Source organism: Narcine bancroftii, chromosome 3, assembly GCF_036971445.1.
Source record: "Narcine bancroftii isolate sNarBan1 chromosome 3, sNarBan1.hap1, whole genome shotgun sequence".
NCBI classification, from domain to species: domain Eukaryota; kingdom Metazoa; phylum Chordata; class Chondrichthyes; order Torpediniformes; family Narcinidae; genus Narcine; species Narcine bancroftii.
The window spans coordinates 113,860,680-113,888,046 of record NC_091471.1 but is presented as its reverse complement, the minus strand read 5'-3'; the positions used below and the strand labels follow the sequence as shown (position 1 = coordinate 113,888,046).

Sequence of the window (27,367 nt, the reverse complement as noted above, 5' to 3'; positions counted from 1 at the left end):
GTGAGGCTTCAGTGGAGTCGCCCAGCTTCTTTCCAAACAAAGAAACAAACTGAAAATTATTGACATGGGGTTCTAAGACTTCTTGGTGTCTTCCAGCCAGATGTCGGGAATATATTGTTAGTTGTTGTTTGAAATTTGTAGTACACCTAATACCAAGAAAGAGGTGTATGCTTGTTGTATGTGTGTGAAGCCTTTGAAAAGGTAGTGGACACAGTTCAGGACATTGCAGGTAAAAGCCTCTCCACTATGGAGAACATCTACAGGGAATGCTACAGGGAATGCAGCAGCAAACATCAAGGATCCATACCACCCAACACATGCTCTGTTCTCGTTGCTGCCATCAGGAAAGAGGTATAGGTGCCACAAGACTCACACCACCAGGTTCAGGAACAGCTGCTACCCCTCCACCATCAGACTCCTCAATAACATACTCAATCAGAGACTCATGTAAGAACTCTTACTTTTGCACTTTATTATTTTTTCTTTTATTCTCTCTATTGCACAGTTTGTTTATATTTTATCATGTTTACAGTTTTTTTTGTTTTCATTTGTATGCTTTATGCAATTTAATTTTTTGCATTAGTAATTCTGCCTTGCCTACAGGAAAAAAGAATCTCAGGGTTATATGTGATGTCATGTATGTTCTCTAACAATAAACCTGAAATCTAACTGAGTCCCCATAATTGTTCATTGTTACCTGATTCCTGTGATGGTGGTGGGGGTTGGTGTGGTTACCCTACCCTACTCTACCCTCCCAGTGTGCAGAGGTTGGTTCTGCCTGTCCCTGCTGGTTTCCCTTCCTGTGCTGTGATCAAATGGGGAGATACACAACCAGAACATCACTAGTATGTAATAATGTTTAGCCATTCATTTATACATCTGGTTGGTCCATAGCAAGCAGGTCTTCCCTGTACAAAATATCCTCTTTTCCAACACCACACTAGGCAGTGAAGCTGACTGCTGCTTTCTCTCCTCCTCTGTCCTCACTACCCTTGCTTCAAACAATGATAGAGGGATTCTTGCTCAGAGTTTTGCTGCCCAAGAAAAGTACAGCAGGTATCTCTACGTGCTTTACGTGGGCATCCTCCAACTTCACCCCAGTCACTGTACTTTTCATCCTTTCAAACGCTGCTCTTGTCAGAACTGCTGCCACCTCTCTTCCTCATTCTTTTCCCTGCTCTGCCTATGGGAACCCGTTCATCTCTAAACTCCTTCCACAAGCTGCCACCTTCAAATTTGTGTCCATTCCCTTCATGTCCACAGATCTTAATCTCTCTGGACTCCCTATTCCCTCAAAATAACATTGAATTGATTAAGGGTTTATTCAAAGATAGGCACTGTGTGTGAAACTGATTATTTTTGACTTGGTCACGTTACAAAGAACATGGAACATTACAGCACAGTACAAACCCTTAGCCCATAATGTTGTGCTGACCTATATATCCTTATCAAAAAAAAAGACTAAACCCTTCCTATTTCATAATCCTCTATTTTACATTTATCCATGTGCCTGTCTAAGAGCCCTTTAAATGCCTTTGACATCTCTGCCTTCATCACTACCCCTGGCAAGGCATTCCAGGCACCCACAACTATTTTTTTTTAAAAGTGTACCCCTAATGTCTTCCCTAAACTTTCCTGCTTTCATTTTGTACAGACGTCCTTTGGTATTTGCTCCCACCCTGGGGAAAAGTCACTGACTCTCTACTTATCTATAAGCTCTTTCAAGTGGCCAGAATACCCTGATATAGTGCTGCGTATTCTACCCCTGTGCGGCTGTTTGGAGGCCGCCTGAAAGAGCAGGAGACATCTCCGGGGTGCACTTTCTAACCCTCCTCTGGGAGGGACTGATGACAATCAGCTGGCGACCCAACTCCGCGTGCCTACTACCCCTGCTCCCCTGGCAGGGGACGTCGGGGCTGGGGCGGCCGGTGGGGGATGTCCCCCGCCGGCTGCCCCAGCCTTGACGTCCTGCACCAGCAACCCCTGCCCTACGTCCCCTGCTAGCCGTCCCTGCCCTGATGTCCTGAGGGACAGGAGTCGAAATGCGCTCTGAGTTGCCTCTCTTGCAGCTGTCCCTTTCAGGTGGACAGTGCAGCACTTTCAGGGCTGCCACCTGAATGACCATTCCACAGGCCTGGATCCACTTCTGCAGGCACATTCTTGGCGGAGAAAGCACCTGAAAGACGCTTATGCCTATCAGAATCCTGTGGACTTCTGTCAGCCACCTCTCATCCTTATTCACTCAAAAGAGAAAAGCCCTAATTCTGCTAACCTTTCCTCCTATGACTTAATTTCCAAACCAGGTCACACTCTGGTAAATCTCCTATGCAACCTCTCCATAGCTTCCACATCCTTCTATAATGAGGCGACCAGAACTGAACACAATTCTCCATGTGGTTGCACCAGAGCCTTTTGACTCTTGAACTGAATCACCCTACTAATGAGCCCAGCACCCCATAGGCCTTCTTAACTATTCTATTAACCTGTGGAATTCCACTAGTCACTGATCTCTAAGCAGAATACTTTCCGTTCACTGCTTTCTACAGGCAAGCCAGTTTTTAATCTATCAGTCAAGGTTCCACTGATCCCATGCCTCATGACTTTCTGAATGAGTCTCTCATGGGGGACCTTGTCAAATGCCTTGCTAAAATCCATAGACACCACATCTACTGCCCTACCTTCAACAACGTCTTTTGTTATATCCTCAAAAAACTCAATTAGGCTCCAAGACCTTCCTCTCATGCTCTTTGCCTCGTGAACATGTTGACATCCTGATAGTTTTGTTGATCATTGTGCATCTAACTGGAACTGCCCTTGTCTCCTCTTCCCTACTCCACCTCTGGATTCCCAGAATTGACGTTCATCCCAAACTTAATCTTATCTACATGTTGGCTTCTCATTGACATTGTTCAAAGAAACAACCATGCACTCTGAAGGGTTGACTCTACCTCACTACCAGCTCTCCTGCCTCCATCATGTATTACGGCTGCCAACATGCTTGTTCTTCATTCTGCTGTGGAAGAGGCATAATTAAACATTGGGAAAACTGACCACTGGTGCTCCCACACCAACATTCCTTCATCAGAGATTCCAACCCTTTTGCAGGTTGATGTCTCAACCTGGAACTATCTGAAGCTTGTTGTACTATTCCCTCCACCCATTCCCAGCTTGACCTCAACTTGCCTGTTGCCATAACCCTCCTCCATAATCTTGAAACATCCCAGATTTAGCAGTTGATAAACAGGATGATCTTCACTCACCATAATCCTGAATTCTTCCAAAACTCCTCCTGGTCTGCTCATCTATAAACACTGTCTTATCTGCTTCCTGGTCTGTAAATTGCCTGAGGTAAAATGTTCCCCATTCTTCTGCTTTCTTTGAACTTCCCACAGCCCTGTGGCTCAGTAAGAACACTCCATTCCACTAACTATGGTTTCTGATATCCACCACTCCACGAGTAGCTCCCAAATCTTCCCCCAAAGCTTTGCAATTTCTTCCATGCGTTGCTCACTTTTCATTTGGACGCTCCTCCGGTGTCCCTTTTCTTGCCTATCCTGCTAGTCACCCTATCTCAGTATCATCTCTGGATGAACTTGATTTGTTCTTGAAAGGTAAGTGATGCTCAGTAAAGGTACAGGTATGAGAAAGGTAAAAGCTGCAGATGACAGAGAGGTTGAGAGGATGAGTGGGTGTGGGGAGTCGCTGTCTCGGAGGATCTTTCCTGGAACCAGCACACCCATGGCATTATGAAGAAAGCCTCTACTTCCTCAGGAGTTTGCGGAGGAGCTAGTGGAGTTGTTCAAGTGAACCGGTACGGACTTGAAGGGCCGACATGGCCAGTTTCCGTGCTGTAAACGGTTATATGCTGGAAGCTTGAGTGAATAAAGAGAAGTTTGAGGTGAAAGGCACACATATGGCCTATTTCCAATGAGTCAACATTGAAAGATACCTTGTACAGCAAAATGACTATTTCTGAGGCCATTAGTCACTGCTTATTCTTCAGGTTATTCCTCAGCATGATCCCTTCCATAACAAACCGTCATTTTTTTTCACTTTAATAGTTCTATTTAAAATATGCCTGTGCTAAATGAGGTGATGTACAACACCACATGTTTGCTGGCCTTTTGGAGGGGACTAGATGTCCTGTCTTAGGTTTATGGGTGAATATAGATATGTGTATCTAGACCACATATTAAACATTAATGTATATTACATGATAACTGCAGTGTTTCCTTCCTTGCGTACCACACTGGTTGTGCGTATTTGACAGCTTGGATAAGCATTCATGTGGTGTTTATGTCGTGACGTGGTGGTTCTGAACCCTTCCATCTCCACATAAATTTTATTTCTGAAACCTCTCATTGGTGGTCTGTTGAATTGTGGACATTGATGGGTGAGAAGATGAAAATCTCTCGTTACAAATAGGTCTGCAGGTGACAATGCGGAAGCGCACAGGAGGTCAAGATTCAAGATTCAATTTATTGTCATAGTAATAAAAGAGTCATATTAGATGAAATTTCTTTTTTCCTGCTGCAAGGCAGACAGATTTGCCACTAGCAGGAATTGCCTAAGCACCTCTTACAGTCAGACCCAAGATGATGGCGGTGCAGTCCTGCCATCATCTTGAGTGCAGTCCCGCCATCATCTTGGGTGCAGTCCCGCCATCATCTTGGGTGCAGTCCCGCCATCATCTTGGGTGCAGTCCCGCCATCATCTTGGGTGCAGTCCCGCCATCATCTTGGGTGCAGTCCCGCCATCATCTTGGGTGCAGTCCCGCCATCATCTTGGGTGCAGTCCCGCCATCATCTTGGGTGCAGTCCCGCCATCATCTTGGGTGCAGTCCCGCCATCATCTTGGGTGCAGTCCCGCCATCATCTTGGGTGCAGTCCCGCCATCATCTTGGGTGCAGTCCCGCCATCATCTTGGGTGCAGTCCCGCCATCATCTTGGGTGCAGTCCCGCCATCATCTTGGGTGCAGTCCCGCCATCATCTTGGGTGCAGTCCCGCCATCATCTTGGGTGCAGTCCCGCCATCATCTTGGGTGCAGTCCCGCCATCATCTTGGGTGCAGTCCCGCCATCATCTTGGGTGCAGTCCCGCCATCATCTTGGGTGCAGTCCCGCCATCATCTTGGGTGCAGTCCCGCCATCATCTTGGGTGCAGTCCCGCCATCATCTTGGGTGCAGTCCCGCCATCATCTTGGGTGCAGTCCCGCCATCATCTTGGGTGCAGTCCCGCCATCATCTTGGGTGCAGTCCCGCCATCATCTTGGGTGCAGTCCCGCCATCATCTTGGGTGCAGTCCCGCCATCATCTTGGGTGCAGTCCCGCCATCATCTTGGGTGCAGTCCCGCCATCATCTTGGGTGCAGTCCCGCCATCATCTTGGGTGCAGTCCCGCCATCATCTTGGGTGCAGTCCCGCCATCATCTTGGGTGCAGTCCCGCCATCATCTTGGGTGCAGTCCCGCCATCATCTTGGGTGCAGTCCCGCCATCATCTTGGGTGCAGTCCCGCCATCATCTTGGGTGCAGTCCCGCCATCATCTTGGGTGCAGTCCCGCCATCATCTTGGGTGCAGTCCCGCCATCATCTTGGGTGCAGTCCCGCCATCATCTTGGGTGCAGTCCCGCCATCATCTTGGGTGCAGTCCCGCCATCATCTTGGGTGCAGTCCCGCCATCATCTTGGGTGCAGTCCCGCCATCATCTTGGGTGCAGTCCCGCCATCATCTTGGGTGCAGTCCCGCCATCATCTTGGGTGCAGTCCCGCCATCATCTTGGGTGCAGTCCCGCCATCATCTTGGGTGCAGTCCCGCCATCATCTTGGGTGCAGTCCCGCCATCATCTTGGGTGCAGTCCCGCCATCATCTTGGGTGCAGTCCCGCCATCATCTTGGGTGCAGTCCCGCCATCATCTTGGGTGCAGTCCCGCCATCATCTTGGGTGCAGTCCCGCCATCATCTTGGGTGCAGTCCCGCCATCATCTTGGGTGCAGTCCCGCCATCATCTTGGGTGCAGTCCCGCCATCATCTTGGGTGCAGTCCCGCCATCATCTTGGGTGCAGTCCCGCCATCATCTTGGGTGCAGTCCCGCCATCATCTTGGGTGCAGTCCCGCCATCATCTTGGGTGCAGTCCCGCCATCATCTTGGGTGCAGTCCCGCCATCATCTTGGGTGCAGTCCCGCCATCATCTTGGGTGCAGTCCCGCCATCATCTTGGGTGCAGTCCCGCCATCATCTTGGGTGCAGTCCCGCCATCATCTTGGGTGCAGTCCCGCCATCATCTTGGGTGCAGTCCCGCCATCATCTTGGGTGCAGTCCCGCCATCATCTTGGGTGCAGTCCCGCCATCATCTTGGGTGCAGTCCCGCCATCATCTTGGGTGCAGTCCCGCCATCATCTTGGGTGCAGTCCCGCCATCATCTTGGGTGCAGTCCCGCCATCATCTTGGGTGCAGTCCCGCCATCATCTTGGGTGCAGTCCCGCCATCATCTTGGGTGCAGTCCCGCCATCATCTTGGGTGCAGTCCCGCCATCATCTTGGGTGCAGTCCCGCCATCATCTTGGGTGCAGTCCCGCCATCATCTTGGGTGCAGTCCCGCCATCATCTTGGGTGCAGTCCCGCCATCATCTTGGGTGCAGTCCCGCCATCATCTTGGGTGCAGTCCCGCCATCATCTTGGGTGCAGTCCCGCCATCATCTTGGGTGCAGTCCCGCCATCATCTTGGGTGCAGTCCCGCCATCATCTTGGGTGCAGTCCCGCCATCATCTTGGGTGCAGTCCCGCCATCATCTTGGGTGCAGTCCCGCCATCATCTTGGGTGCAGTCCCGCCATCATCTTGGGTGCAGTCCCGCCATCATCTTGGGTGCAGTCCCGCCATCATCTTGGGTGCAGTCCCGCCATCATCTTGGGTGCAGTCCCGCCATCATCTTGGGTGCAGTCCCGCCATCATCTTGGGTGCAGTCCCGCCATCATGGGATTTCAACTAAAACCACCGTCGGCTCCCTCAATGGGCCATTCAAAACCTGTGCGCAGCCAATGGCAGTCGACTGGGTGGCTGGACCCTGCGGGAGCACTGCATCTCCACTCCCTCACTCCCCATGGATGTCACTCAATGTTCGCAAAACCAAGGAAATGGTTGTGGACTTCAGAAGGAAATCAGAAGAACATGAGCCAGTCCTCATCGAGGGGTCAGTAATGGAGAGGGTCAAGAACTTCAAATTCCTGGGTGTTAACATCTTTGCGGATCTGTCCTGGAGCTTCCATGGCCTGCAATGATGAAGCAGGTTTGTCAGTGGCAATAATTTGTGAAGAGTTTGGGAAGTTTTGCTAAGTCACCAAAGTCTCTCGAAAACCTCTATAGGTGTACCGTGGAGAGCATTCTGTGTGGTATGGAGGTGCCAATGAACAGGCCGGTAAAAATATCCAGACTGTTGTTAACTCGGCTAGTTACATAATGTGCACCAGCCTTCACTTCATCTATATCTTTAAGAGGCGGCATCTTAAGAAAGAAGTCTCTATCCTCAAGGATACTCACCACCCAAGCCACGCTCTTTCACACTGGTACCATCAGGAAAAAGATACATGAGTCTGAATACGAGCACCCAGCGACAGAACCGCTTTTTTTTTCCCTTTGCCATCAGATTTCTGAATGGGCAATGAACCACAGACACTACCTCACTCTATCCTAATTTCTTGAACTATTTATTTATTTTTGAAATGTGATTTATCCCAATATTTGCACTGTAATGTTGTCACATAACAATGAATTTCATGACATGTGTTCTATTGGTCACAGTGTTTGATCTACTGAAAGAAAATAGACACACACGCCGAGAGCACTTCAGATTATACAAATCTTTATTACAAATTCTAAAGCTGATATCAAACTACAATATGCAAGCCCTTCCCAATTATACTAATCAACGCCTGGACTGGTCCCAACTGCCGAGGTGAGGCAACGACTGCACACTTGTAGTAGGTTATCGGGGCGCTGGTAGCAGCTTCTCCACCTCCCCCGACCAGGACGTTAGCTGGACTCTAGAAGTTCTTCTTTATGAGAGATGTTGCCACCTCTCGGAGATTCTCAAACTTCAGTGGCTTGTATCACCCAAAAACTGCTTATTCAAGCACCTATTCCCAGCTCAAAAAGAAAGATAAGCGAGCAAGCTAGCATGCCTAGGCTTCTATCGAATAACACAACTTTCTAGCTTATCACTTTGAATACAATGGTTTATTTTGCTTTAAGGTTAGGTCCCTGTCTGACAGTCTGTGATCAATATACTAACAAGCAGGAAGATTAAACGTTCTTGGTACACAGTTGTGTCTTTTTGTTAGATAACTGCATCTCTGGGCCCCATGGTGGAATTTAGCTTATGTCGCTGATTCTTACATTATTCTCAAAGTAGGTTACTGATACTCAGCCTTGCATAAGCAAAAGCATGGTCTAAATCCTCCATTACAACATGTTGAAGACAATAAATTCTGATTGCGGATCTTTTTGCATTTGAGTGATACTGGTGCATATGTAGAACAATGATTCCCTTTAATAGGGAGGTTAATTACCTAGAGCACATGAACGTAAGGTAATAAGTAAAAAAGATGGCAGGAAGTAAAATGGTGGGGGTATGGAACTTGCTGTGCATATGAATGATGGTGGCTGAGCCCTTAATCACATTAAGGTAATTTACCCAGTTCAGCATTTCTAAGCCCCAAAAATATTTGACCAAGAGCTACAAAATGGAATTAGTTTCTTTTACTGGAATTTGTCATTCTTAGATGTTTGTAAATTGATTAAAAATAGAAATGTGCTCAAATCAAAAATGGAGAGCTTGTATTGTTAATGGCAAACCTGATGCAAATTGGTCACAATCTGTTTACTTCAAGACGGCCTGAGTGGAAGGGAATTTATATAGTGGAAATACAATATTGTAAAAAAAAATTTTGCAAGAGTACTTCTAGTAGAAATGATCTTCCCAGGCACACATTGGAGTAAACAAATTCTCAATGGAAAGTTCCATGCACTCTGAAGGGCTGACTCTACCACACTACCAGGTCTCCTGCCTCCATCCTGTATTACTGCTGCCAACATGCTTGTTCTTCATTGTGCTGTGGAAGAGGCATAATTAAACATTGGGAAGTTCCAACCTATTCTGAGGTAAATGTTCCCAAAATAAATTTGTTGAATGATTGTACTGAGATGCTTATCAGGAAAGTTGTCCATTGGCACAGTTTTTTCTCAAAACTGTCTCTAATGCTGTCTTTTTTTTGGCGATTTTAGCTGGAGCAATACAACCACAATGCATGCGCTGATGTAATTTGGAAAATTTAACTTGCACAACATGGTTGGCATAGTGGTTAGTGCAACTATTATAGCACCAGCGACTTGGGTTCGAATACGGCTTTGTTAGGGTTTGTATGTACTCCATGTCTGTGTAAGTTTCCTTCGGGTGCTCCGGTTTTCTCCCACCTTTCAAAACGTACGGGTTATAGGTTAATTGGGGTATTTGGGCAGCATGGACTCATGGGGTGGAAGGACCTGTTACTGAGCTATATATATATATAAATTTTAAAACAAATTACTTGCTAGATTGTTATTGCAAATTAATAGCAAATGAAGACTTTTTCAGCAAGTTTTGATGTGTTTTTACACCAATGGTTCAGTGAAAATAATTTTATAGAAGACAAAAGCTTGAACTTAGCAGGAGGAAGCTTTGCACTGCCATGTAGGTTTTGATTCACGTTTTGTACTTTTTCATTATAGTTGTTGTCTGTTTACAGTTCTTTTATTTGTTTTTACTGAATACAGTTTATTTTTTTTGCTCTACCAATAAGTGGGAATTCTGCTGCGTCCGCAGAAAAAAAAGGAATCTCCGGGTTGTTCATGATGTCATGTATGTACTCTGACAATAAATCTGAAATCTGTTTCATAACCACACTGGAGGACTAAGTGGCCTCCTTTGAGTTCATGCAGTTGTCCATATTTCCCTGCACTTTCATTCTGTTTCATACGTGTCCATCAACTGCCTTTTGAAGCCCTTTGCTATCACCTTGCACTAATGGGTAATTTGCAGCAATCAGCCTCTGGATTGTTAATAGTCCCTTTCTCACTACCAAGTACATGTGAGTTGTACTGGGTAATTTAGTGGGTTTGTAACCGGTAATCAAGCGGTGGGAAACATCCCAACCGGGCAGGCTGAGTGTTACAAGGCCAAAGGACCCCAAAACCCAGCAGCAATAGACATTAACCAAGACAAATGTTTTTTTTTAAAACAAAAGTTATTTTTAATCAACTTTAAACATGAAAACAGAATCAAACTTTAACTTATCTCTATACTTAACTAACCCAAATTAACCCCTTTCTAATTCTAAGCTCACGTGTATGTAATGTGTGTGTGTAAATTTAAGAAAAGTTCTTTGTTTCACAGTTCAATCTCTCTTCTCCTTCTTCCAAGTTCTCTGGATGCAAGCAATTCTTATACTGTCCACAGAATTTAACATGTATAAAGTTCACCAGGCTTTGGTGCGTGAAAGGTAAATGTTTACCACTCAGGAAGGTTCTTGTAGGGTTTGCAGAGAGATTTGTTATTCCAGGATTTCCACAACTGAGGTACCACCATTATTCTCCTCAATGTCTCGCTGATGAAACTTGCCCCATCAAGGTTTTCCAGATGGTAACTTCTTTCTTCAAGCTACCACAGAGTTCCATTCCTCTTATTCCAAGAGAAACATCAGACAGATAGCACTTCCAGCCATCTACTGCTCTGGGACTTTTCATCAGTTTCAACCAGCTTCCTGGCTTGTACTGTTCAGCTGCCTTTCAGTGTCACCCACACTCTAGCTGAGAGAGCTTGTCTTCTTCTTCTTCTTCTTCTTCTCTCTCTCTCTCCCTCTCTCCACCCCTCTCTCTCTCTCCCCCTCCATCTGCCACTTCCAACTCCCAGGAGGTCCATCTGACTCTCTCACTTGCAAAATCCCCACCTTCTTCAGCAAACAATCGGAGTTCTTCTCCTTGGTCAAGATGTTGCCTTAGGTAAACAACACACAGGAATGACCTTTCTGTGCACTCTGTCAAAACCCTTGAAGAGAGCTTCCAACAGCCAGAGTGTCTCCAGTCCATTCATTTTAATTAGCACCTACTTGTGAAATGTGCATCATATTCTCCAGAGATCCTTTAATGTTATTGAATATGAATTCTTCAGTCTTTCAAATAAGATGTTTTAAAATGTGTGTATGTATTTAACCCACTAATCTTACCAAAATCCCAAATATTTATAATCCATTACACGAGTTAAAATCAAAATGTCAGAGTCCAGACAAGTTAACTCATTAATCTCTCTGTGGCGGTGTGAATGGTCGTCTCCAATTACTGGGTACCATTAGTGCCTGTGTGCTTGTGTCAGTCTGTCAGAATGCAGCCAGCAGTCAGTGCAACCAGCTACGCTGTGAAATATAACTGTGCAGTAGGCATTCGCTGTCAGAGCACGGTTGGTGGGCTGCTTTAAATCATCCTAAGATTACTTTTAATGCCTTGTATAATGTAATGATATGTAAATTGTTGTTATTCTCTATTGTATAGGGAATAACAACAAGCTGGTCTGTGGTTTGTCCTAAGTTTGGACAGCCTGAAGCCCATTACAGTAGATTTTCCCAGTCTTTTAAACATTGAGAGTGTATGTCTTATTAAACTGTGTGCATTTTTCCCACTGTCTTTTATACATGAGCTTTAGTTTACTCTGACTATGGTCCTCAACCCTTGTCTCCCAGCTCAAACTGTCACTCAGTCAGATGCATGAAGAGTCACTAAACATTCTCAGATGATTTTTATAATGTTGCATTTGTATCTGTTATTTCCTCCTAGTTTTTGATAAAATTATTCACCATCTTTCCTATTTGATGAACTTTTCACTTGCAGAGAAGATAATTATCTTGTATTCCTAACAGACTTTGAGATTATGGTAAGCTGCTGCTTGAAGCATTGTAGTCTATCCAAAGAAGATGATGCCACAGATCAGGATCCAATGAGATCTCCAAATCAGGATTGTCTACATGAACTGTATTGTTCTGGTGTCCTTTCTGACTTTGTCCTTTTATGGAATAAAAGTGTAGGCTTGGGAATAATTGTTGAATACAATGTTATTTTGGGTATTTGAGAATATTATTAACCAGTTGCATTAGCAAATGCAATATTTTCATGTTTCCCGATGATGAAGATTTTCAAGGATGGGAGTTGTGAGAAAGGTGCAGTGAGACCTCAGGGAGTATATAATGGACTAAAATTCAGTGGTTCTCAAACTTTTTCTTTCCATTCACATACCACTTTAAGTATCCCCTATGCCATCGGTGCTCTGTGATTAGTAAGGGATTGCTTAAAGTGGTATGTGAGTGGAAAGAAAAAGGTTTGAAAACTACTGTTTTAATCGTATCTAATTGACTCGTTATGTGCATGTTTTCACAACAAAGGAAATGGGCCAATGACAATTTTTCTCAAGCAAAATATTTTAGTAACAATTGGGTCTAGAGGAGTGATTCTCAACCTTCCCTTCCCACTCACATAGCACCTTAGGCAATCTCTTACTAATCACTGAGCACTGAATTACTTAAAGTGGTATGTGAGTGGAAAGAAAAAGGTTGGGAACCACTGGACTAAATGAATGGGGAGAACATGATAAATGGAAAATTATGACCATCCACTTTGGTCAAAAATATATATAAGCAGTATATATTTTAATAGTGAGAGATTGTAAATAATCGTGATCAATGGGACCTGGATATGTATATAAATCATAGAAGTTAGATGGCAGGTACAACAAACAATTAGGAATGCCAACTGCATTGTTGGCCTTTATTGAAAGAGGATTTTGAGTCTCAGTAAAACTTTTACTGAAATTACATATCACTCTAGTAAAACAGTGCAAGGAATATTGTGTACAGGTTTGGCCTCTTTGCCAAAGGAAGGACTTAGATTAAATGCTGAAATATTTCATATCGATTCCTATTGTTGAGGGTTTATTTATGGTGGCGGGGGGAGGAGGGGAAATGTAGTAGACTGCCTATGGTCACTGGAGTTTAGAAGAATGGAAAGTGCTCTCATTGGAATGTAGAAAATTCTTGCAGAAAAGCTGCAGATAGATGCTGGAATGTTGAGTGGGCAAGGAATTCCTGGATGAACACAGCAGATCAGACAGCAACTAGGGGTAGAAATGGTCAGTCAATGTTTCTACCCCCTGGATGCTCTCTGACCTGCTGAGTTTCAAAAGCCTTAGTTTTGACAGGGTGTTACAGGGTGACATTTACTCTGGCTGGGCTATTCTCGAGCTATATAACACGGCATCGGACCCTTTGGTCCATCAGTCTGTGCTAACCTGCCTACACTAATCATACTCACCAGCACTTGATCAGTGACATTTTGTACTCTGGGACTTAAAGTGCTCCTCTAGATTCTGCTTGAATGTTGTAAGAGTACCTGTCTCCATCATGCAATCAGCATTGAATCCCAGATTCCACACCTGGGTGAAAATGCTTTTCCTCAGATTTCCTCTCAATCTCTTCTCCCTAACCCTAAATATATTTGTGATACCCTGTTGTGGCAAAGCGTTTCTGTCTGCTCTGAATATCCCTTTCATAATTTTGTCAAAACAGGGGTCATAGTCTCATGATATAAGAGACCAACCGTTCAGATAAGATGATTTTTTTTTTCTCTTGCAGAGAATAGTGAATCTTTGGTGAATTCAGGAAAACTGCGGGCAAAAGTGTGATGGATTCAAGGCGGAGATGGCTGGACTTTTTGGATAATAAGAGAATTGAGGAATAGGAGGATAGTATAGGAAAGTGATGCAAAGGTACAAAGTGAGCTCTGACAGAGCAGGCCTCGGGGGTGGGGGGGGGGGCAAAGAGTACCTTGCAGCTTTTTCTATTTGTTCATTCATCTTTTGGAGACCTATCACTTTGGTTTGCAATGATCTCAGTGAAGTTTACTATATTTAAATCAATCCTCTTGCATGCAGCACAGGACAAATACTTTCTTCGTTAAACATCTGGATTGCATTATGAGAACCTGATAGCAGCTCTGGTATTGCACTGAAGACTGCAGATGTTGGAATCTAAAGCCAAACATATTCTGCTGGAGGAACTTAACAGATCATTTGCCTGCCACACACACTTCACCCTCCCTTCAGAAGGAAGATTCGTGCCTGTGAGATTACTCATCACCAGATTCAAGGACAGTTTCTTTCCTAGTGTTATCAGACTCCCAAATGAATCTCTCACTAGTAAAATACAATTGGACTTGATCCTTGCGAACTGATCTCTCTGTAACTCTCCACTTACGTACTGTAACTAACTTCCTGTACTAAGTATGCTGTACCATCTGCATTGGTTTCAAAAAAAGCTATCACTGCCTCTTGCTATGTGAAGCAATAAACTTGAACTGAAGACCTGTGAAAATTGGACTTGTGTGAGTAAGATTCCTGCTTCTAGCTGCATCTTGCTTTTTTACTTCCCTATCCAAATAATCCACAAGAATTCTTCTCCCATCGTCTTAGGGATAGAGGGGTCCTAGTGTATTGTGACCAAAGGACCCCATTCCTTCCATTACTCCCTCAGATTCACTGTGCTCTAATCTAGACTTTTTTGGCTGTGGCTCTTTGGGACTGTGCTTGCTTGACTATTATGGGCCGTTTCCCTGTGAAGCAGTCAAGTTTAGTTGGTTCTTCCAGACATTAAAAAAAAACAAAAATATTTCATGATTTCAGTCTGTGCCTCCCCCTTAAATGTGCTGTGACCATAGGGGGAAGGGGGCAAGTGGTGGGGTGTATGGCCCTGTTGATAATAGTTGCTCTAGACTACAAAGTGATCAGCCATCTTACATTTAGATCCAGATTAATTATCTTGAGGGACTAGAAGGGCAAAGGAGGTAAATGAAAAGAGGCAACACTGAGAAGTTGGGGACTGAGGGAAGCAATTGGGGAAAGAGAGGAAATGGGGAGACTGGTACCTGTGTGATGAATGGGAGTGGAGGCAAAGGGTGTTGGCAAGATTGTATTCAGAGAGAGAATATATGAGTTGAGTGTTCAGTAGAACCTGTTCTTCCATTGTTATTTGACAAGACCTTTCCCATCTGTTTGCAATGTCTATGGAAGAAGTTTCAATTAATATTCCCAGGGTACTTTGTAATAAAATGTACTTTGACTAAATTGATCACTCACCTTGATAATTAGAATGCACATTGCTGATAATAAAACACTTTATCTTCTGACTCACTTTGTAACCTTGGAAAGGAGTGATTCAGTTGTAGGGCACTTCCATCAATATAGTTCCTTACCCATGTAGAATATTGGTGATGATTTAAATTGTCAACACCCTAGTGGATATTGTAATCAGTGATCACTCTTCACGTGAACTTGGTGAATATCACGAGACTGAAAACTGAGGGCAGCTCTGCTGGATTTGATCAACTGTTGTATTTCTCCACAAATCACAGGCTGGTGGTGAGAATCATGAGCCTTTGTATTGGGTAGCTTCTGCCCTCTTTCCACTTCCTTTTAAATGCTGTTTCTTGTATGAATCCTTGAGCTCCTGGACTGACCCTGGTTGAGATTGTTTTAATGAACTGGATCGAGAGAGGTTGTATGTTGTAAGAGCAGAGTAGAACCGTTACTTTCTGAGGCATGGGAAAAAGGTTAAAAAAAAATGATGTGGCAATATGTAGATGCCGGATTGTCCATTTGGAGGAGAGAAGGGTATGATCTGATTCTAGTCACAGTTTCATTATACACTTGTGAGAATGGTAAAACATTGTAGTACAGTACATTTGTTTTAGAGTTTAATGATTCCAAGGGTCTTGATGTAAAGCAACTGAACTTAAACAAGCAGTTCCTTTGTGTTTCTCCCTTCCTATTTAACTTTCTAAAGATCTTTCTGTGCAGATCTGAAGATTTAATATTTATTCTTGGTCTGGAAATGTTTTAGAGATTGATTATCAGATGTATAATTCACAACAGAATTTGAAAATGTACTGCATTCATTGGTGGACGTCTTTGCATTGCATCTGCCAGTCATATGTTTACACAAAGCTGTCAAGCAAGAAGTTCCACATTTCTCAGGCTGAGTGCTTCTCTGTTCAAAATGGGTGGGAGTATTCACTCACAGTTTCCTTACAAAGTGCAGTTTAAAAGGCCACTGAAAGTCTGATTGTGAAAGGCAAGGGTGGGGAAATGGGTTGATGAGCTCATGCATAAGAAAAGCTGGGATCTGTACAAACTGCTCTGTGAGTTGTAGCCACTTTGTGTTTGATTCAAGTTTGCAAGGAAAGTCAGCTCCACTCTAAAGGTCCACTCTGCTTCGTCCAATGTAGCTAAAGGTGTATGCTTCACTCTACCAGAGAAGGGTAGCAAAAAACTTATGAAATGTCACCATTGTTCAGCTGGGTAGCTAAGGTAGGAATTTACTATGTAATACTTTGCTGTGAAACAAATTCCTTTATTGTTTAACTTGCAATGAGTGCATGGAGCTGACAAGTATATGAGTTTCTTAACCATTTTTACAGTTTTATTTTTATTTGTGCATTTTATTAGCTAAGACCTACTCTTACCCAGAATTTGCCTTGACTTTGAATTGTCTGATATGGGATAAATAACAAATATGATTTAATGAAATACATTTGCAGTATTAGGAGGTATAAACCTGTGGAAAAAGTCAATTAGATCTTTGCAGTGTTTGGAACTAGTAAGCTTTGCTTGGGCAAGTTTCTATAATTTATAGAAACTTAACCTAGGTTATATCCTTAACCTAGGTCTGAAGCTGGAATAAACGTTCATTTGCTTTGAATTGAAAAAGATGTCCATTTTTTCCCCCGATTCTGCCATTGAATTTTGGATGTTCTTCATGTGAGATTTCCTTTCAAAACTTGATTTGTTTATTCCTACCAAATTACATTGATCCAATTTCAATACCCTACAGATTTAACATGCATACTTCTTTAAGGTATTGTATAGATTGTTTATAATGGGATCCACAGTGGGTGACCAAGAACAATGTTGGCAGCAATGCAGAAACAAATATTGTTAAACATCAGAGATGCATGACTTAAAAAAAAATACTTGTGGCTGAAATTACAATGGATATTGGGTATTTCATCCTACAATTTGTGGATTCCAGACTTACTAACAGAAGGGCAGCACTCTTTCCATGAAAGTGGCAATGCAGGTCGACAGGATAGTGAAGAAGGCATTTTTCATTGATCAGGGGATCTGAGTATGGGAACAGGGACATCATAATGCAACTGTACAGGATGTTGGTAAGTCTGCACTTGGAGTACTGTTGCCAGGTTTGGTCACCCAACTATACGAAAGTTATCATTAACTTGAAAGGTTGTAGAAAAGATTCAAGAGAATGTTGCCAAGCGAAGGGTGGGGGGGGGGGGGCTTGAATTATAAAGAGATACGCTGGGACTTTTCTCCCTGGCATGGTTGGCATAGCAGTAAGTGCCAGCGAGCGGGACCGGGGTTTGAATCCTATGCTGTCACACCACACATCAGCTCGTGTCTGAAAGCTGGTAAGGTCCCATCACATTACAAGACCTGGCTCTATTTAATAGTGAAAATGTTATACAAGGTACATGTGATAAACCACTGTATGTATTTATTTATTTACCTTTGGCTGATTGTACCTGTGGCTCCTCCCATAGGCTCCTGAATAAATGTGACTGTCCCTCAGCCCCCTCTTCAGTTCGGGGCAGTTGACCAGCAGGGAGGTCCCTTCATGCTGTAATGAATAAAAGCCTATCAGTTTTGCTCAACTTCAGTCTTTTGAGCCACTAATGGTGCATCAATTTTATTCACTATAATCTTGACAATAGAACAGGTCCTGAAGCATCTACCAAGTTTGAACTCAGGCTGCGCTGTTTCAAAGCGTTCCTGCAGGCACAGGCATCATCAGCCATCGTTCGGTCACAGAACAACAAATTACAGGTACTGTGTTCCCAAGTCAGGCCCCTGGTGTATCGATGATCAGGGACTTTGCATCGTATCCAGAGGCAATGGACATATTGAAAGCCCAGTACCTGAGAAATGTCAATGAGGTCTACACCAGACACCAACTAGTGACCCAAAAGCAGCAACCCAGGGAGTCGAATGCCGAGCACCTCCGGGACCCACAAACCCTTGGATGGGCCTGTGAATGCAAGGCCATGACGGCTGCGGAGGACCTGATTAGTGATGCCTCTGTCACAGGCATCAGATCCAATTACATCAGTCAGAGATTACTAGAGCAAGGTCAGCTCAGTCTGTGGAGGGCATTGAATTAGCAGGCTCACTGGCGGTGGCCCTTCAGAATATGGAGGCCTACTCAACCGACAGTGTGGCAGTCTCGTGGTTATCCCGCTATAGTCACTTTTCACTAGAGATCTGACCACAGCAGCCATATGCTGTGAGTGGTTAACATCGCTACCAGCATGTCCCACCAGTGACCCGATCACAGCCGCTGTACTCCGTGAGCACCCAAAGTGCTGCTTCTGCAGCCTGGGCAAGCATCCAAGGAAACGTTGCTCAGTGAAAGATATGGTCTGCTCCAGCTGCGGGAATAAAGAGCACTATGCTAAAATGTGCAGATTAAAACCACCCCTCCCTAGTAGCGCTGCTTTTGGGTTGGGGCCGCCATCTTGGCCACCATCTCCGAGACCTGGCAGCATCATGTGCAAGTCATGGGGACTACCATCTTGGACGCCATCTTCAAAATCCAGCAGCGCCGCGTGCGGGTTGTAGGAGAAGTCATCTTGGGCACCATCTCAGACCTGGCAGCTCTGTGAGTTGTGGGGACTGCCATTTTGGATGCCGCCATCTCCTGACTCTTCTGACTCAACACATGAACTCTCTGATGCAGTGACAAGAGCAATCCGACACTGGCTTCCATCATACTTGACCAGGGGAGCCCCATCAACTTGCCAGATCGATGATGGACGTTCAGGTAAATGGCCACGTGACGAGTTACCTGTTGGATAGTTGGAGCGCGGAGATACCTGTCAGAGGAAAGGACAATACATATCCAGCTATTGGGGCATGTGGTCCATGTGCATGAAGGAGCTATGACATTTCAATTAGCTTTTGCTTTGAATTTGGAAGCAGGAGCTGAAAATACTGAGATAATAAATTGAGGGTTTATGGAGGAAAAAGAGCTTGCATTATATTATATTTTATTGCGAATGAAATCTGTTTTGAAATTTTTGAAAGTGCCAAGTTCCCAGGGAAAAATACTAATCTTCAAAATGAGTGGCATGCAGGGTTTTTTTCTGTTTGGTGGGATCTGATGTGGGGAGATGATTTCTCCTTCAAAGATTTGAACTTTGCAAAACATCGCCAAAATTGTCAACATTTTAAAAAGTGCTTTATACTTTTATCAAGTGTTACATCTTCATGCCTTCAAAGCTTGATTTTTCAATTATAGTTCAAAGTTCCTATCTATGGCTTATATTGTGTTTATTTTCAAAGTACAGGCATATGTTGCAGAGAGCTACAGTACAATGCATGATTTGTACCCAATATAGGATACTAGAGTGTGACATAGCACAATTAGTACAAAGAGTTTATTTAACTCTTGTAACTATTCATTCCAATTTAAAGTTAAAAGTACAGATTTATTGTCAGAGTACAAACATGACATCACATGCAACCTTGACATTTTTCCTGTGGGCCAGGCAGCATTCCTACTGATTTCTTTGATTCCTTTAATCTTGAGTACTGTAAATTGTACTCAAGAAGAAAGATGTGCCAATGTTATTTTTATTGGGTAATATTAGAGGGGTTAAACCTCAATTAAAATTTAATATCAAGTGAAGTTTTTTCAAATTCCTTTAGCAATAGCTAGAAAATGTACTGCTATAACTTGGAAATCTGATATAGATTTGGGAATGGAGAGATGCCAAGTGTAAGTTCGGAGTTGTTACCACTTGAGAAAATTACTTATAATTTAAGAGATGAATATCATATATTGAAAAATATGGAGCCCATATTTACAAACTGTGAGTATGAATATTTAAATGAATATCAGACATATTCTTTCTTCTAAAGGTCTCTGTATATTAGAAGAAGACTTATTGAAGCTCTCTTGTCCTGTTCTTTTTTTGCTTTGTAGAGGGTTAGAGTGGGGAGGGTGGGAGGTTTATAGTGGGGGGGGGGGGTGCTTTCTCTTTAATTCTTTTCTTTTACATACCACATGTATTTCTAATGGACTTGTATTACCGTAAAATGCGTGAATCTTCTGGTTTAAAATTTATGAATAAAATTTATAAAAAAGATGTGTACTGTATACAAAAGAGAAATACAACCAAACTCTGCAAACACAGGAAAATATTCTGTAATATATAATATGCAATGTAAGAGTCCTTGAATGAATCTCTGATAGTGGAAGGGTAGCACTGTTTTTGAACCTGGTGTTTTGAGCCCTATGTCTTTCCTGATGGCAGCAGTGAGAACCGAGCATGTCCTGGGTGGGGTGAATCCTTGGTGATTGCTGCTCCTCTACAACGGCAACATTCCATGTGGATGTTCCTGATGGTGGGGAGAGTTTTGTCCGAGATGTATGGGGCTGTGCTCACTACCTTTTGCAGGCCTTTCCATGCAGAGGTATTGATGCCCCATACCAGGCCATGATGCAGCCAGTCAGCACAATTTCAATTGCATATCTGTAGAGGTTTGCCGAGGTTTCTGATGAACCTCTACAAACTCCTCAGGAAGCAGAGCTGCTGACATGCTTTCTTCATGATGTCATTAAAATGATGGGTCCAGGGAAGGTCATCAGAGATGGCAACTCCCAGGAATTTAAATTTGTCACCCTCTCCACCTCTAATCCCACAATGATCACTGGATCATACATCTCTGGTTTTCCTTTCCTAAGTCCACAATTAGGTCCTTAGTCTTGGAGACATTGAGTGCAAGGTTGTTGTTGGTGCATCGTTCAGCCAAGTTTTCGATCACCCTCCTGTATGCTTACTCATCGACCCTTTGTATAAAGCATTATTTTAAATGGTGGTGTTGTCGTACCAAGCCACACAGTCATGGGTGTAAAGCAAGTAGAGCAGGGGACCAATAATGGAGCCCTGTGGTGCTCTGGAGCTGATGGAGATTGTGGAGGAGATGTTCTTACCAATCGTTATTGATTGTGATTTGGAGGTGAGGAAATCCAGGATCCAAGTGATTAATTTTGAGGGGACCAAAACTGATGAGCTTGGAGGACCTTTTTTGGACCCAACACACTACTGGCATCGTGAAGAAAGCATGACAGCGCCTCTACTTCCTCAGGAGATTGCGGAGGATTGGTATGACATTGAAAACCTTGGCAAATTGCTACAGATGTGTGATGGAAAGTGTGCTGACTGTCTGCATCACAGCCTGGTATGTGGGCACCAGTACCCCTGAGCGTAAAGCCCTGCAAAAGGTGGTGAACAGAGCCCAGGACATCACAAATAAAACCCTCCCCACCATCGAGAACATCTACAGGAAATACTGTCGTTGGAGAGCAGCAGCAATCATCCACCCAGCACGCTCTGTTCTCATTACTGCCATCAGCGAAGCGGTTTATGTGCCACAAGGTTTGTGAACAGTTGCTGCTCCTCGAAAATCAGAGACTCATTTACTTTGCACATTATTTATTTCTGAATATTTATTTTTACTGTATTGCATGGCTTGTTTAAATTTCTCTCTTTTGTAGGCATGCTGTTTTCTAGAGTACAATTTACAATTACCAATTAATTGAAATTTTCCTGGCCTGCATGAGAGAGAATCTTGGTGTTGTATGTGATGTCATGTATGTACTCTGACAATAAATGTAAACTTTCAACTTTGGGATGATGGTGTTGATAGCTGAACTGTAGTTAAAAAGAACATCCTGATGCATGGTGTCCAGGTGTTTTAGGGTTTTGTGCAGAGCCAGAGAGATGGTATATTTCATTAATGATTCCAATAATGGTATCTCTTTGTATGTTTAAAATAAAGTAAAGGTCTGCTGTTTTCTTCATGCTTTTAATGTCGATAATCTATTTCTTTCTCCCCATTAATTGTGTTATTGTCATACTTCCAAATGTGATGTTGTGATGTTGTTCAGGTGATTAGATGTCTATTATGTAGATGTAAAGAAATCTCTTGGTGCCTGCCACATTGACCACCGCCAGTGGGCTGATATCGCCTCAAACCGTGCATCTTGGCGCCTCACAGTTTGGCGGGCAGCAACCTCCTTTGAAGAAGACCGCAGAGCCTACCTCACTGACAAAAGGCAAAGGAGGAAAAACCCAACACCCATCCCCAACCAACCAATTTTCCCCTGCAACCGCTGCAATCGTGTCTGCCTGTCCCGCATCGGACTTGTCAGCCACAAACGAGTCTGCAGCTGACGTGGACTTTTTACTCCCTCCATAAATCTTCGTCCGCGAAGCCAAGCCAAAGAGAAGAAAGAGAAGATGTAGATGTAGCTATGTTTGCTAAGTCTTTCACCTTTCTGATTAATAGAAACTTTGTCAATGTTTACAACCAAAACACCATTGGTTTATTTTTTAATTGGACATCAGCAGTCATTGCTTCTTTTTGTCGCATGTTTCTATAGTTCCTGTGCTCTCTTTGCCAATATTCGCTAACTTTTGTAATGCCCATTCATTGTACGACTGAAGCCCCTTTCACAGTTGCAAGTGGTCCCAGGAAATAATCATCAATCAGCCTTTAAAGTGCCTATTGTGAAAGCAAAATCAGCTCAACGCCTGTGTCAGATGACGTCATCTCACGCCGGAGATGACGGCCTCAACCCCTAGTACAATCCCCGGTGTCTGCAGTTGCTGGCATTGCGATCAAGCAAGTGTGAAACGGGTAATTGCATTGTGGGATTGAAATTACCCAAGTTTTTGCGTGAGTGCAAGAAGAAAAGATTAAAATGAAGGTATAAACTTTGCCATGGGAAAGTCGCAGTGAATGAGTGAGTGAGAGAATAAATAACATAACCTGCAATGAATAACAATAGTGGGCAATTTTTAAATACTGTGGTAAAATTGGTAGCGCTATAGCACACAATTTATAAAGACCATGGGCAAAAAAAAGCAATGGCAGACTTCCCAAAATGCTGTGCGGCAGAGAAATCCCTCTATGAATGCTCCATGCATGCAGCTGGGCATACAGCCCTTTCTCTTCTCTGTCACATGGAATTCTGGGAGGGCAGGTCCGCCATAGCTTTTTCCCCATGGTATTCGTAAATTGTGTGCAATAGTGCTACCAACTTTCCCATGCTGTTTAAAAATTGTCCGCTATTGCTATTTATTGTTCGCACTTTCTCACGGTCCCTTATAAAGGTTTATATAGGCTGGCACAACAACAACAGGGGCTGAAGGGCTCATACTGTGCTATACATAAAGCTTAATGTTATTATGCATGATTGATTTTGTTCAATTATAAGATCATAATATATTGATCAGGATTTAGGGCAGGTCCACCATCACTCGATGCATCATGATGTCACTAGTAGAAGGTAGAACAGTCCTAACCCTGGGGATGGCTCCTTGCAAGTGCAAAAGCTTTCGGTGTATCAGTTAGGAGTGGTCAGGTGTGAAAAGGCCAACCCCCCATTCCTATCCCAGACATTGAATTGCCAATTTAGTGGGATGCAAGTGTGAAAGGAGCTTATTTTTCAAAATGGACAGGAGATCCGGATCAGCATAAACCTGCTAGACCTAAACGCAGCCCTGAAGAGACCGCATCACCCCACGTACACCATAAAAGAAGTTGCCACACAGATGGCCAGCACAATGGTATTCTTGGTCCTAGATGCAAAAAACTCACCGACTCAGAAACCAGGTCCGCACAAATTGAAAAAGAGCTATTACCATTTGTTTTTGCCTCCTCTAAGTTCAATGACTATATCTATGGAAAGCTGATTACCATAGAAACTGACCACCTACCCCGGTAAGAATACTGAACAAACCAATACACGCGGCACTGGTGAGACTACAGCGAATGATGCTCAGAGTCCAGAAGTACAATATCACTCTGGTGCACAAATGCGATAAGGAGATGCACTTAGCCGATGTGCTTTCGCGTGCCCCCAGAAAATGCACGATCCAGAAGGTTGAAGAAGAAGAAGTTTTGATGTTATGACAGCCACATATCTTCAGCCCTACTGGAGGAACTAGAAAAACACACGGCAGAAGATGGTACTTTAAGCATCTTAGGCACCTTCATCAAGGGCAGCTGGCCAAATAAGCAGCACAGTCTGTCACCAGCAGTGCAACCTTATTTTCCCTTCCACGACGAGCTACTCATTGATGAAGGGATCATAATGAGGGGGAAAAGATCGATAATCCTGAGCTCGCTGCAGAATACATTCTTTCAAATCCTGCACATTAGGCACCCGGGCGCAGAGGTGACGAAACGCATGGCAAGAAACATTGTTCTCTGGCCAGGCATGACAGAAAACATAGAGCAAGGGGCACAGGCCTGCTTGGTGTGCAACAGCACTAAGCCACACCACGGGAAGAACCCCGTACCAGACCTACCCTGGTTGACTGTGGCAATGGACATTTTTGAATGGTGGAAACTGTAATGCTTTGTACTAATTAACTCGTACTCAGGATGGTTTGAGGTAGACCTGCTGTGCAACATGACCTCCTCTGCAGTCATAACCAAGCAGAAACAACACTTCTCGGTGCATGGGGCTCCTCACACTCTGCTATCAGACCATGGCAGGCTCACCAGCGAGAGATTCAGAGACTTTGCAGCAGTGTGGGACTTCACCCATATCACTAGCAGCCCAAAGAGGCCACAGTCAAAGTTTGGCTTAGAGAGCTGTAATAAGCACAAAATAGCTCATGAAAAAGTCTCAAAAGGAAAAGACAGATGTATTCCTCAACCTGAGGAACGTCCCTCATGGCATCACATTGGGCTCGCCAGCACAACAGTGAATGTCAATACAGACCAGAATGACTAAACTGGTGGCAAGGAAGCTTCTGGACCCTCAATCAAGAAACCTGCAAGAAGTCCAGGCTCAGCTCCTGAACAGAAGGCTGGTGCAATAGAGATGTTAATGCAGAACAAGCACACCACTTGAGCCATTGGAGAAGGGCAGGTCATATGAATGCAGACACCACAGGGCTTCTGCCGCATGGGCATAGTTGAAAGGAGTTGCCAGGAACCCAGGTCATACCTGGTGCATTCAGAATGACACATCCTCCTGGTAAGGGAGCCTCCTCCTTCTCAAACCAATCCAGATTAGACTGACTTCCTGTACTTATAATGTGAGCCTGAGATTGGCGTGGGTCCCCCAGCAACCACTAATGAAACATTGGACAATACACACCCTCGGGATGAGGCACCTCAAGCCTTCACCTCCACAGAAGGCAGTTACAGGACATACGCTTGGCGTACCTGTAAACCCAATCTGAATTACCAGGACTGATCGGGAATGGGTGTACGATATTTGAATGTTACCCATGCAATGTTTAAAATGTTAAAGATGGCTCATATTGTGGTATATGGGGGGCTGCTCAAGAAAGGGGATGTAGACAGCCCTGCCATTGGATGCTCTGTACCCACTGCAATCGCTTTGCAGCTACCATACTTGCAATAGCCCACTACGCATGCGTGAACTCCTTAAGGGCATGCTAGTTGAAATGAGTACTAGCAGGGAGCAGACACCATGCTACTCTCTCTCTCTCTCTCTCTCTCTCTCTCTCTCTCTCTCTCTCTCTCTCTCTCTCTCTCTCTCTCTCTCTCTCTCTCTCTCTGAGTTCCTCCAGCAGATTGTTTTTAGCTTCAAATGCCAGGATTTAGGGGGCAAGATGGGGTAGAAGGAAAACTTGTATTCCACCTTTCCCCAGCTGCATTACTAAATACCTGGTTTTAAAAAAGCATAAAAGTGGTTAAAAATAATATTTACAGTTGTTTAAATAACTGATTTATGATGACATCTAATGTGAAAAAATGTAAACCTCAACTTCAAAAAAAATTACCACCCAAAAGTGCAGAAGAATTGAGGCCTACCATGGAATCGTCGTTGGGAGTTTCCAAGCCTCAGAGGACTCCAGCCCATTTGAGTTTGACCTTGATGCCGATCCTGCCTCCGCAAGATGACGCCGACACTTTGGTGAGCTCGGCCTTTGCGACTCGTGTTCACGTGAAGCCGTGCACGCGGGTTGCACAGCTGACAAGGGGACCTGTGAACCCGCGACCTCCCTGGGCAGCTCGGGGGGGGGGGGGGGCGCAGTGTAGCATTGGAGGACGCTGCTGCGCGTCAGGTGGCTTTGCCTGGCTTGCATGGGGCATCCCGGGTCTGAGAATTGCTGGATAAAGTATGGGCTGTGGGGGATCCTGAACGCCGATGTCCCAAAGAGGTCAGGGTGCCGGCGTCAGATATCCAGACCTGCAGCTGTTGAACTAAAGGATCTACGATGACTGAAGAAGAAGAGGAACTTACCTTATTGGAACTTGTCCAGGAGGAGGAACCTGTAGTTAAAGGAGGCAGACCTCAAAAAGTGGAGGTGGAATCTGGAATGGAGAGCAGTCTTGGTTCGTTGTTTAAAATACCAAGATAGAGAAATGATTCTACGTATGGCGGTACAGAAAGCATGGCAGAATCAGTCTCCATTGATGGTTCATAATAACTTTTTTTATGCTGATTTGAGCCAAGAGGTTATTAGAAGACAATGAGAATTTAATACGGCCAAAGATGTTTTGTGGTGAAAAGGCTATAAATTTGCTTTTCGTTATCCAGCAATTTTGAAGGTTTTTTTATGGAAATGTTCAATCTCAATTCTTTGAGAATGATCATGATGCTTCGGTCTTTGCTAATTCTTTGTCGGAACTGTGAAGAAATGGGTGTTCTCCTCTGTTGTCTCCTATGAGGAGGGGAAATGGAAATGGACATGGGTATGGAAAGTATGGAAAGAAAGAAGAGTTGACACAAAGTCTTCTTGATGTTGAAGATCCGGAGCAGTCATTGAGCATGGAATCATTGGGCTGAATATATGGACTATATTTTATTGTGTTTAATTAAATAATAAATATTTATCTGGCTTGGGGGGGTGGTGGGTGGATGACACTGAAAACTTTGACAGTCATCTGCTGCTAGTGGGGTTACCACACCCATATTTTTAGGGTATTACTACATTTGGGTGTTTTTTTTGTGTTTTTCTGTTATTTTTGAGGGTTTTTTTTTGAAGAATTATAGAGGGGAGCATTATTTTATAGTGTGTAAATATATTAGTAATTAAAAAGGATGTCTAAATTGAATTTTGCAACTTTTAATGTTCAGGGATTAAATAATCCAATTAAGAGAAAGAGAATATTGATTATATTTAAAAAAATGAAAATTGATATTGCTTTTTTTTTACAAGAAACACATTTGACTGA

General features: G+C 43.8%; 1 protein-coding gene and 1 long non-coding RNA gene across 11 annotated transcripts in view; one reads left to right on the top strand and one right to left on the bottom strand.

Moving 5' to 3' along the window:
- LOC138757498 (TBC1 domain family member 1-like) overlaps positions 1 to 27,367 on the top strand; it is a 312,814-nt gene that overhangs the window by 100,552 nt on the left and 184,895 nt on the right. The window contains exon 1 of one of the 9 annotated variants that reach the window (XM_069924963.1): positions 16,281 to 16,429. The exons of the other annotated variants lie outside the window; for them this stretch is intronic. Within the exon in view, the coding sequence (XP_069781064.1) occupies positions 16,400 to 16,429 (30 nt within the window). The 5' untranslated portion in view covers positions 16,281 to 16,399. Of the gene's footprint in view, positions 1 to 16,280; positions 16,430 to 27,367 lie in introns of those variants that run through there. 9 annotated transcript variants of the gene reach the window in all.
- On the bottom strand, positions 6,941 to 26,504 carry LOC138757504 (uncharacterized). Of its 2 annotated transcripts, none has more exons than XR_011353634.1 (3): positions 26,433 to 26,504; positions 17,646 to 17,756; positions 6,941 to 7,262 (listed from the first exon to the last, which is right to left on the bottom strand). It is a non-coding gene; the product is annotated as an uncharacterized lncRNA (long non-coding RNA). The 2 variants fall into 2 exon arrangements; XR_011353633.1 differs by lacking the exon at positions 26,433 to 26,504 and adding an exon at positions 26,000 to 26,121.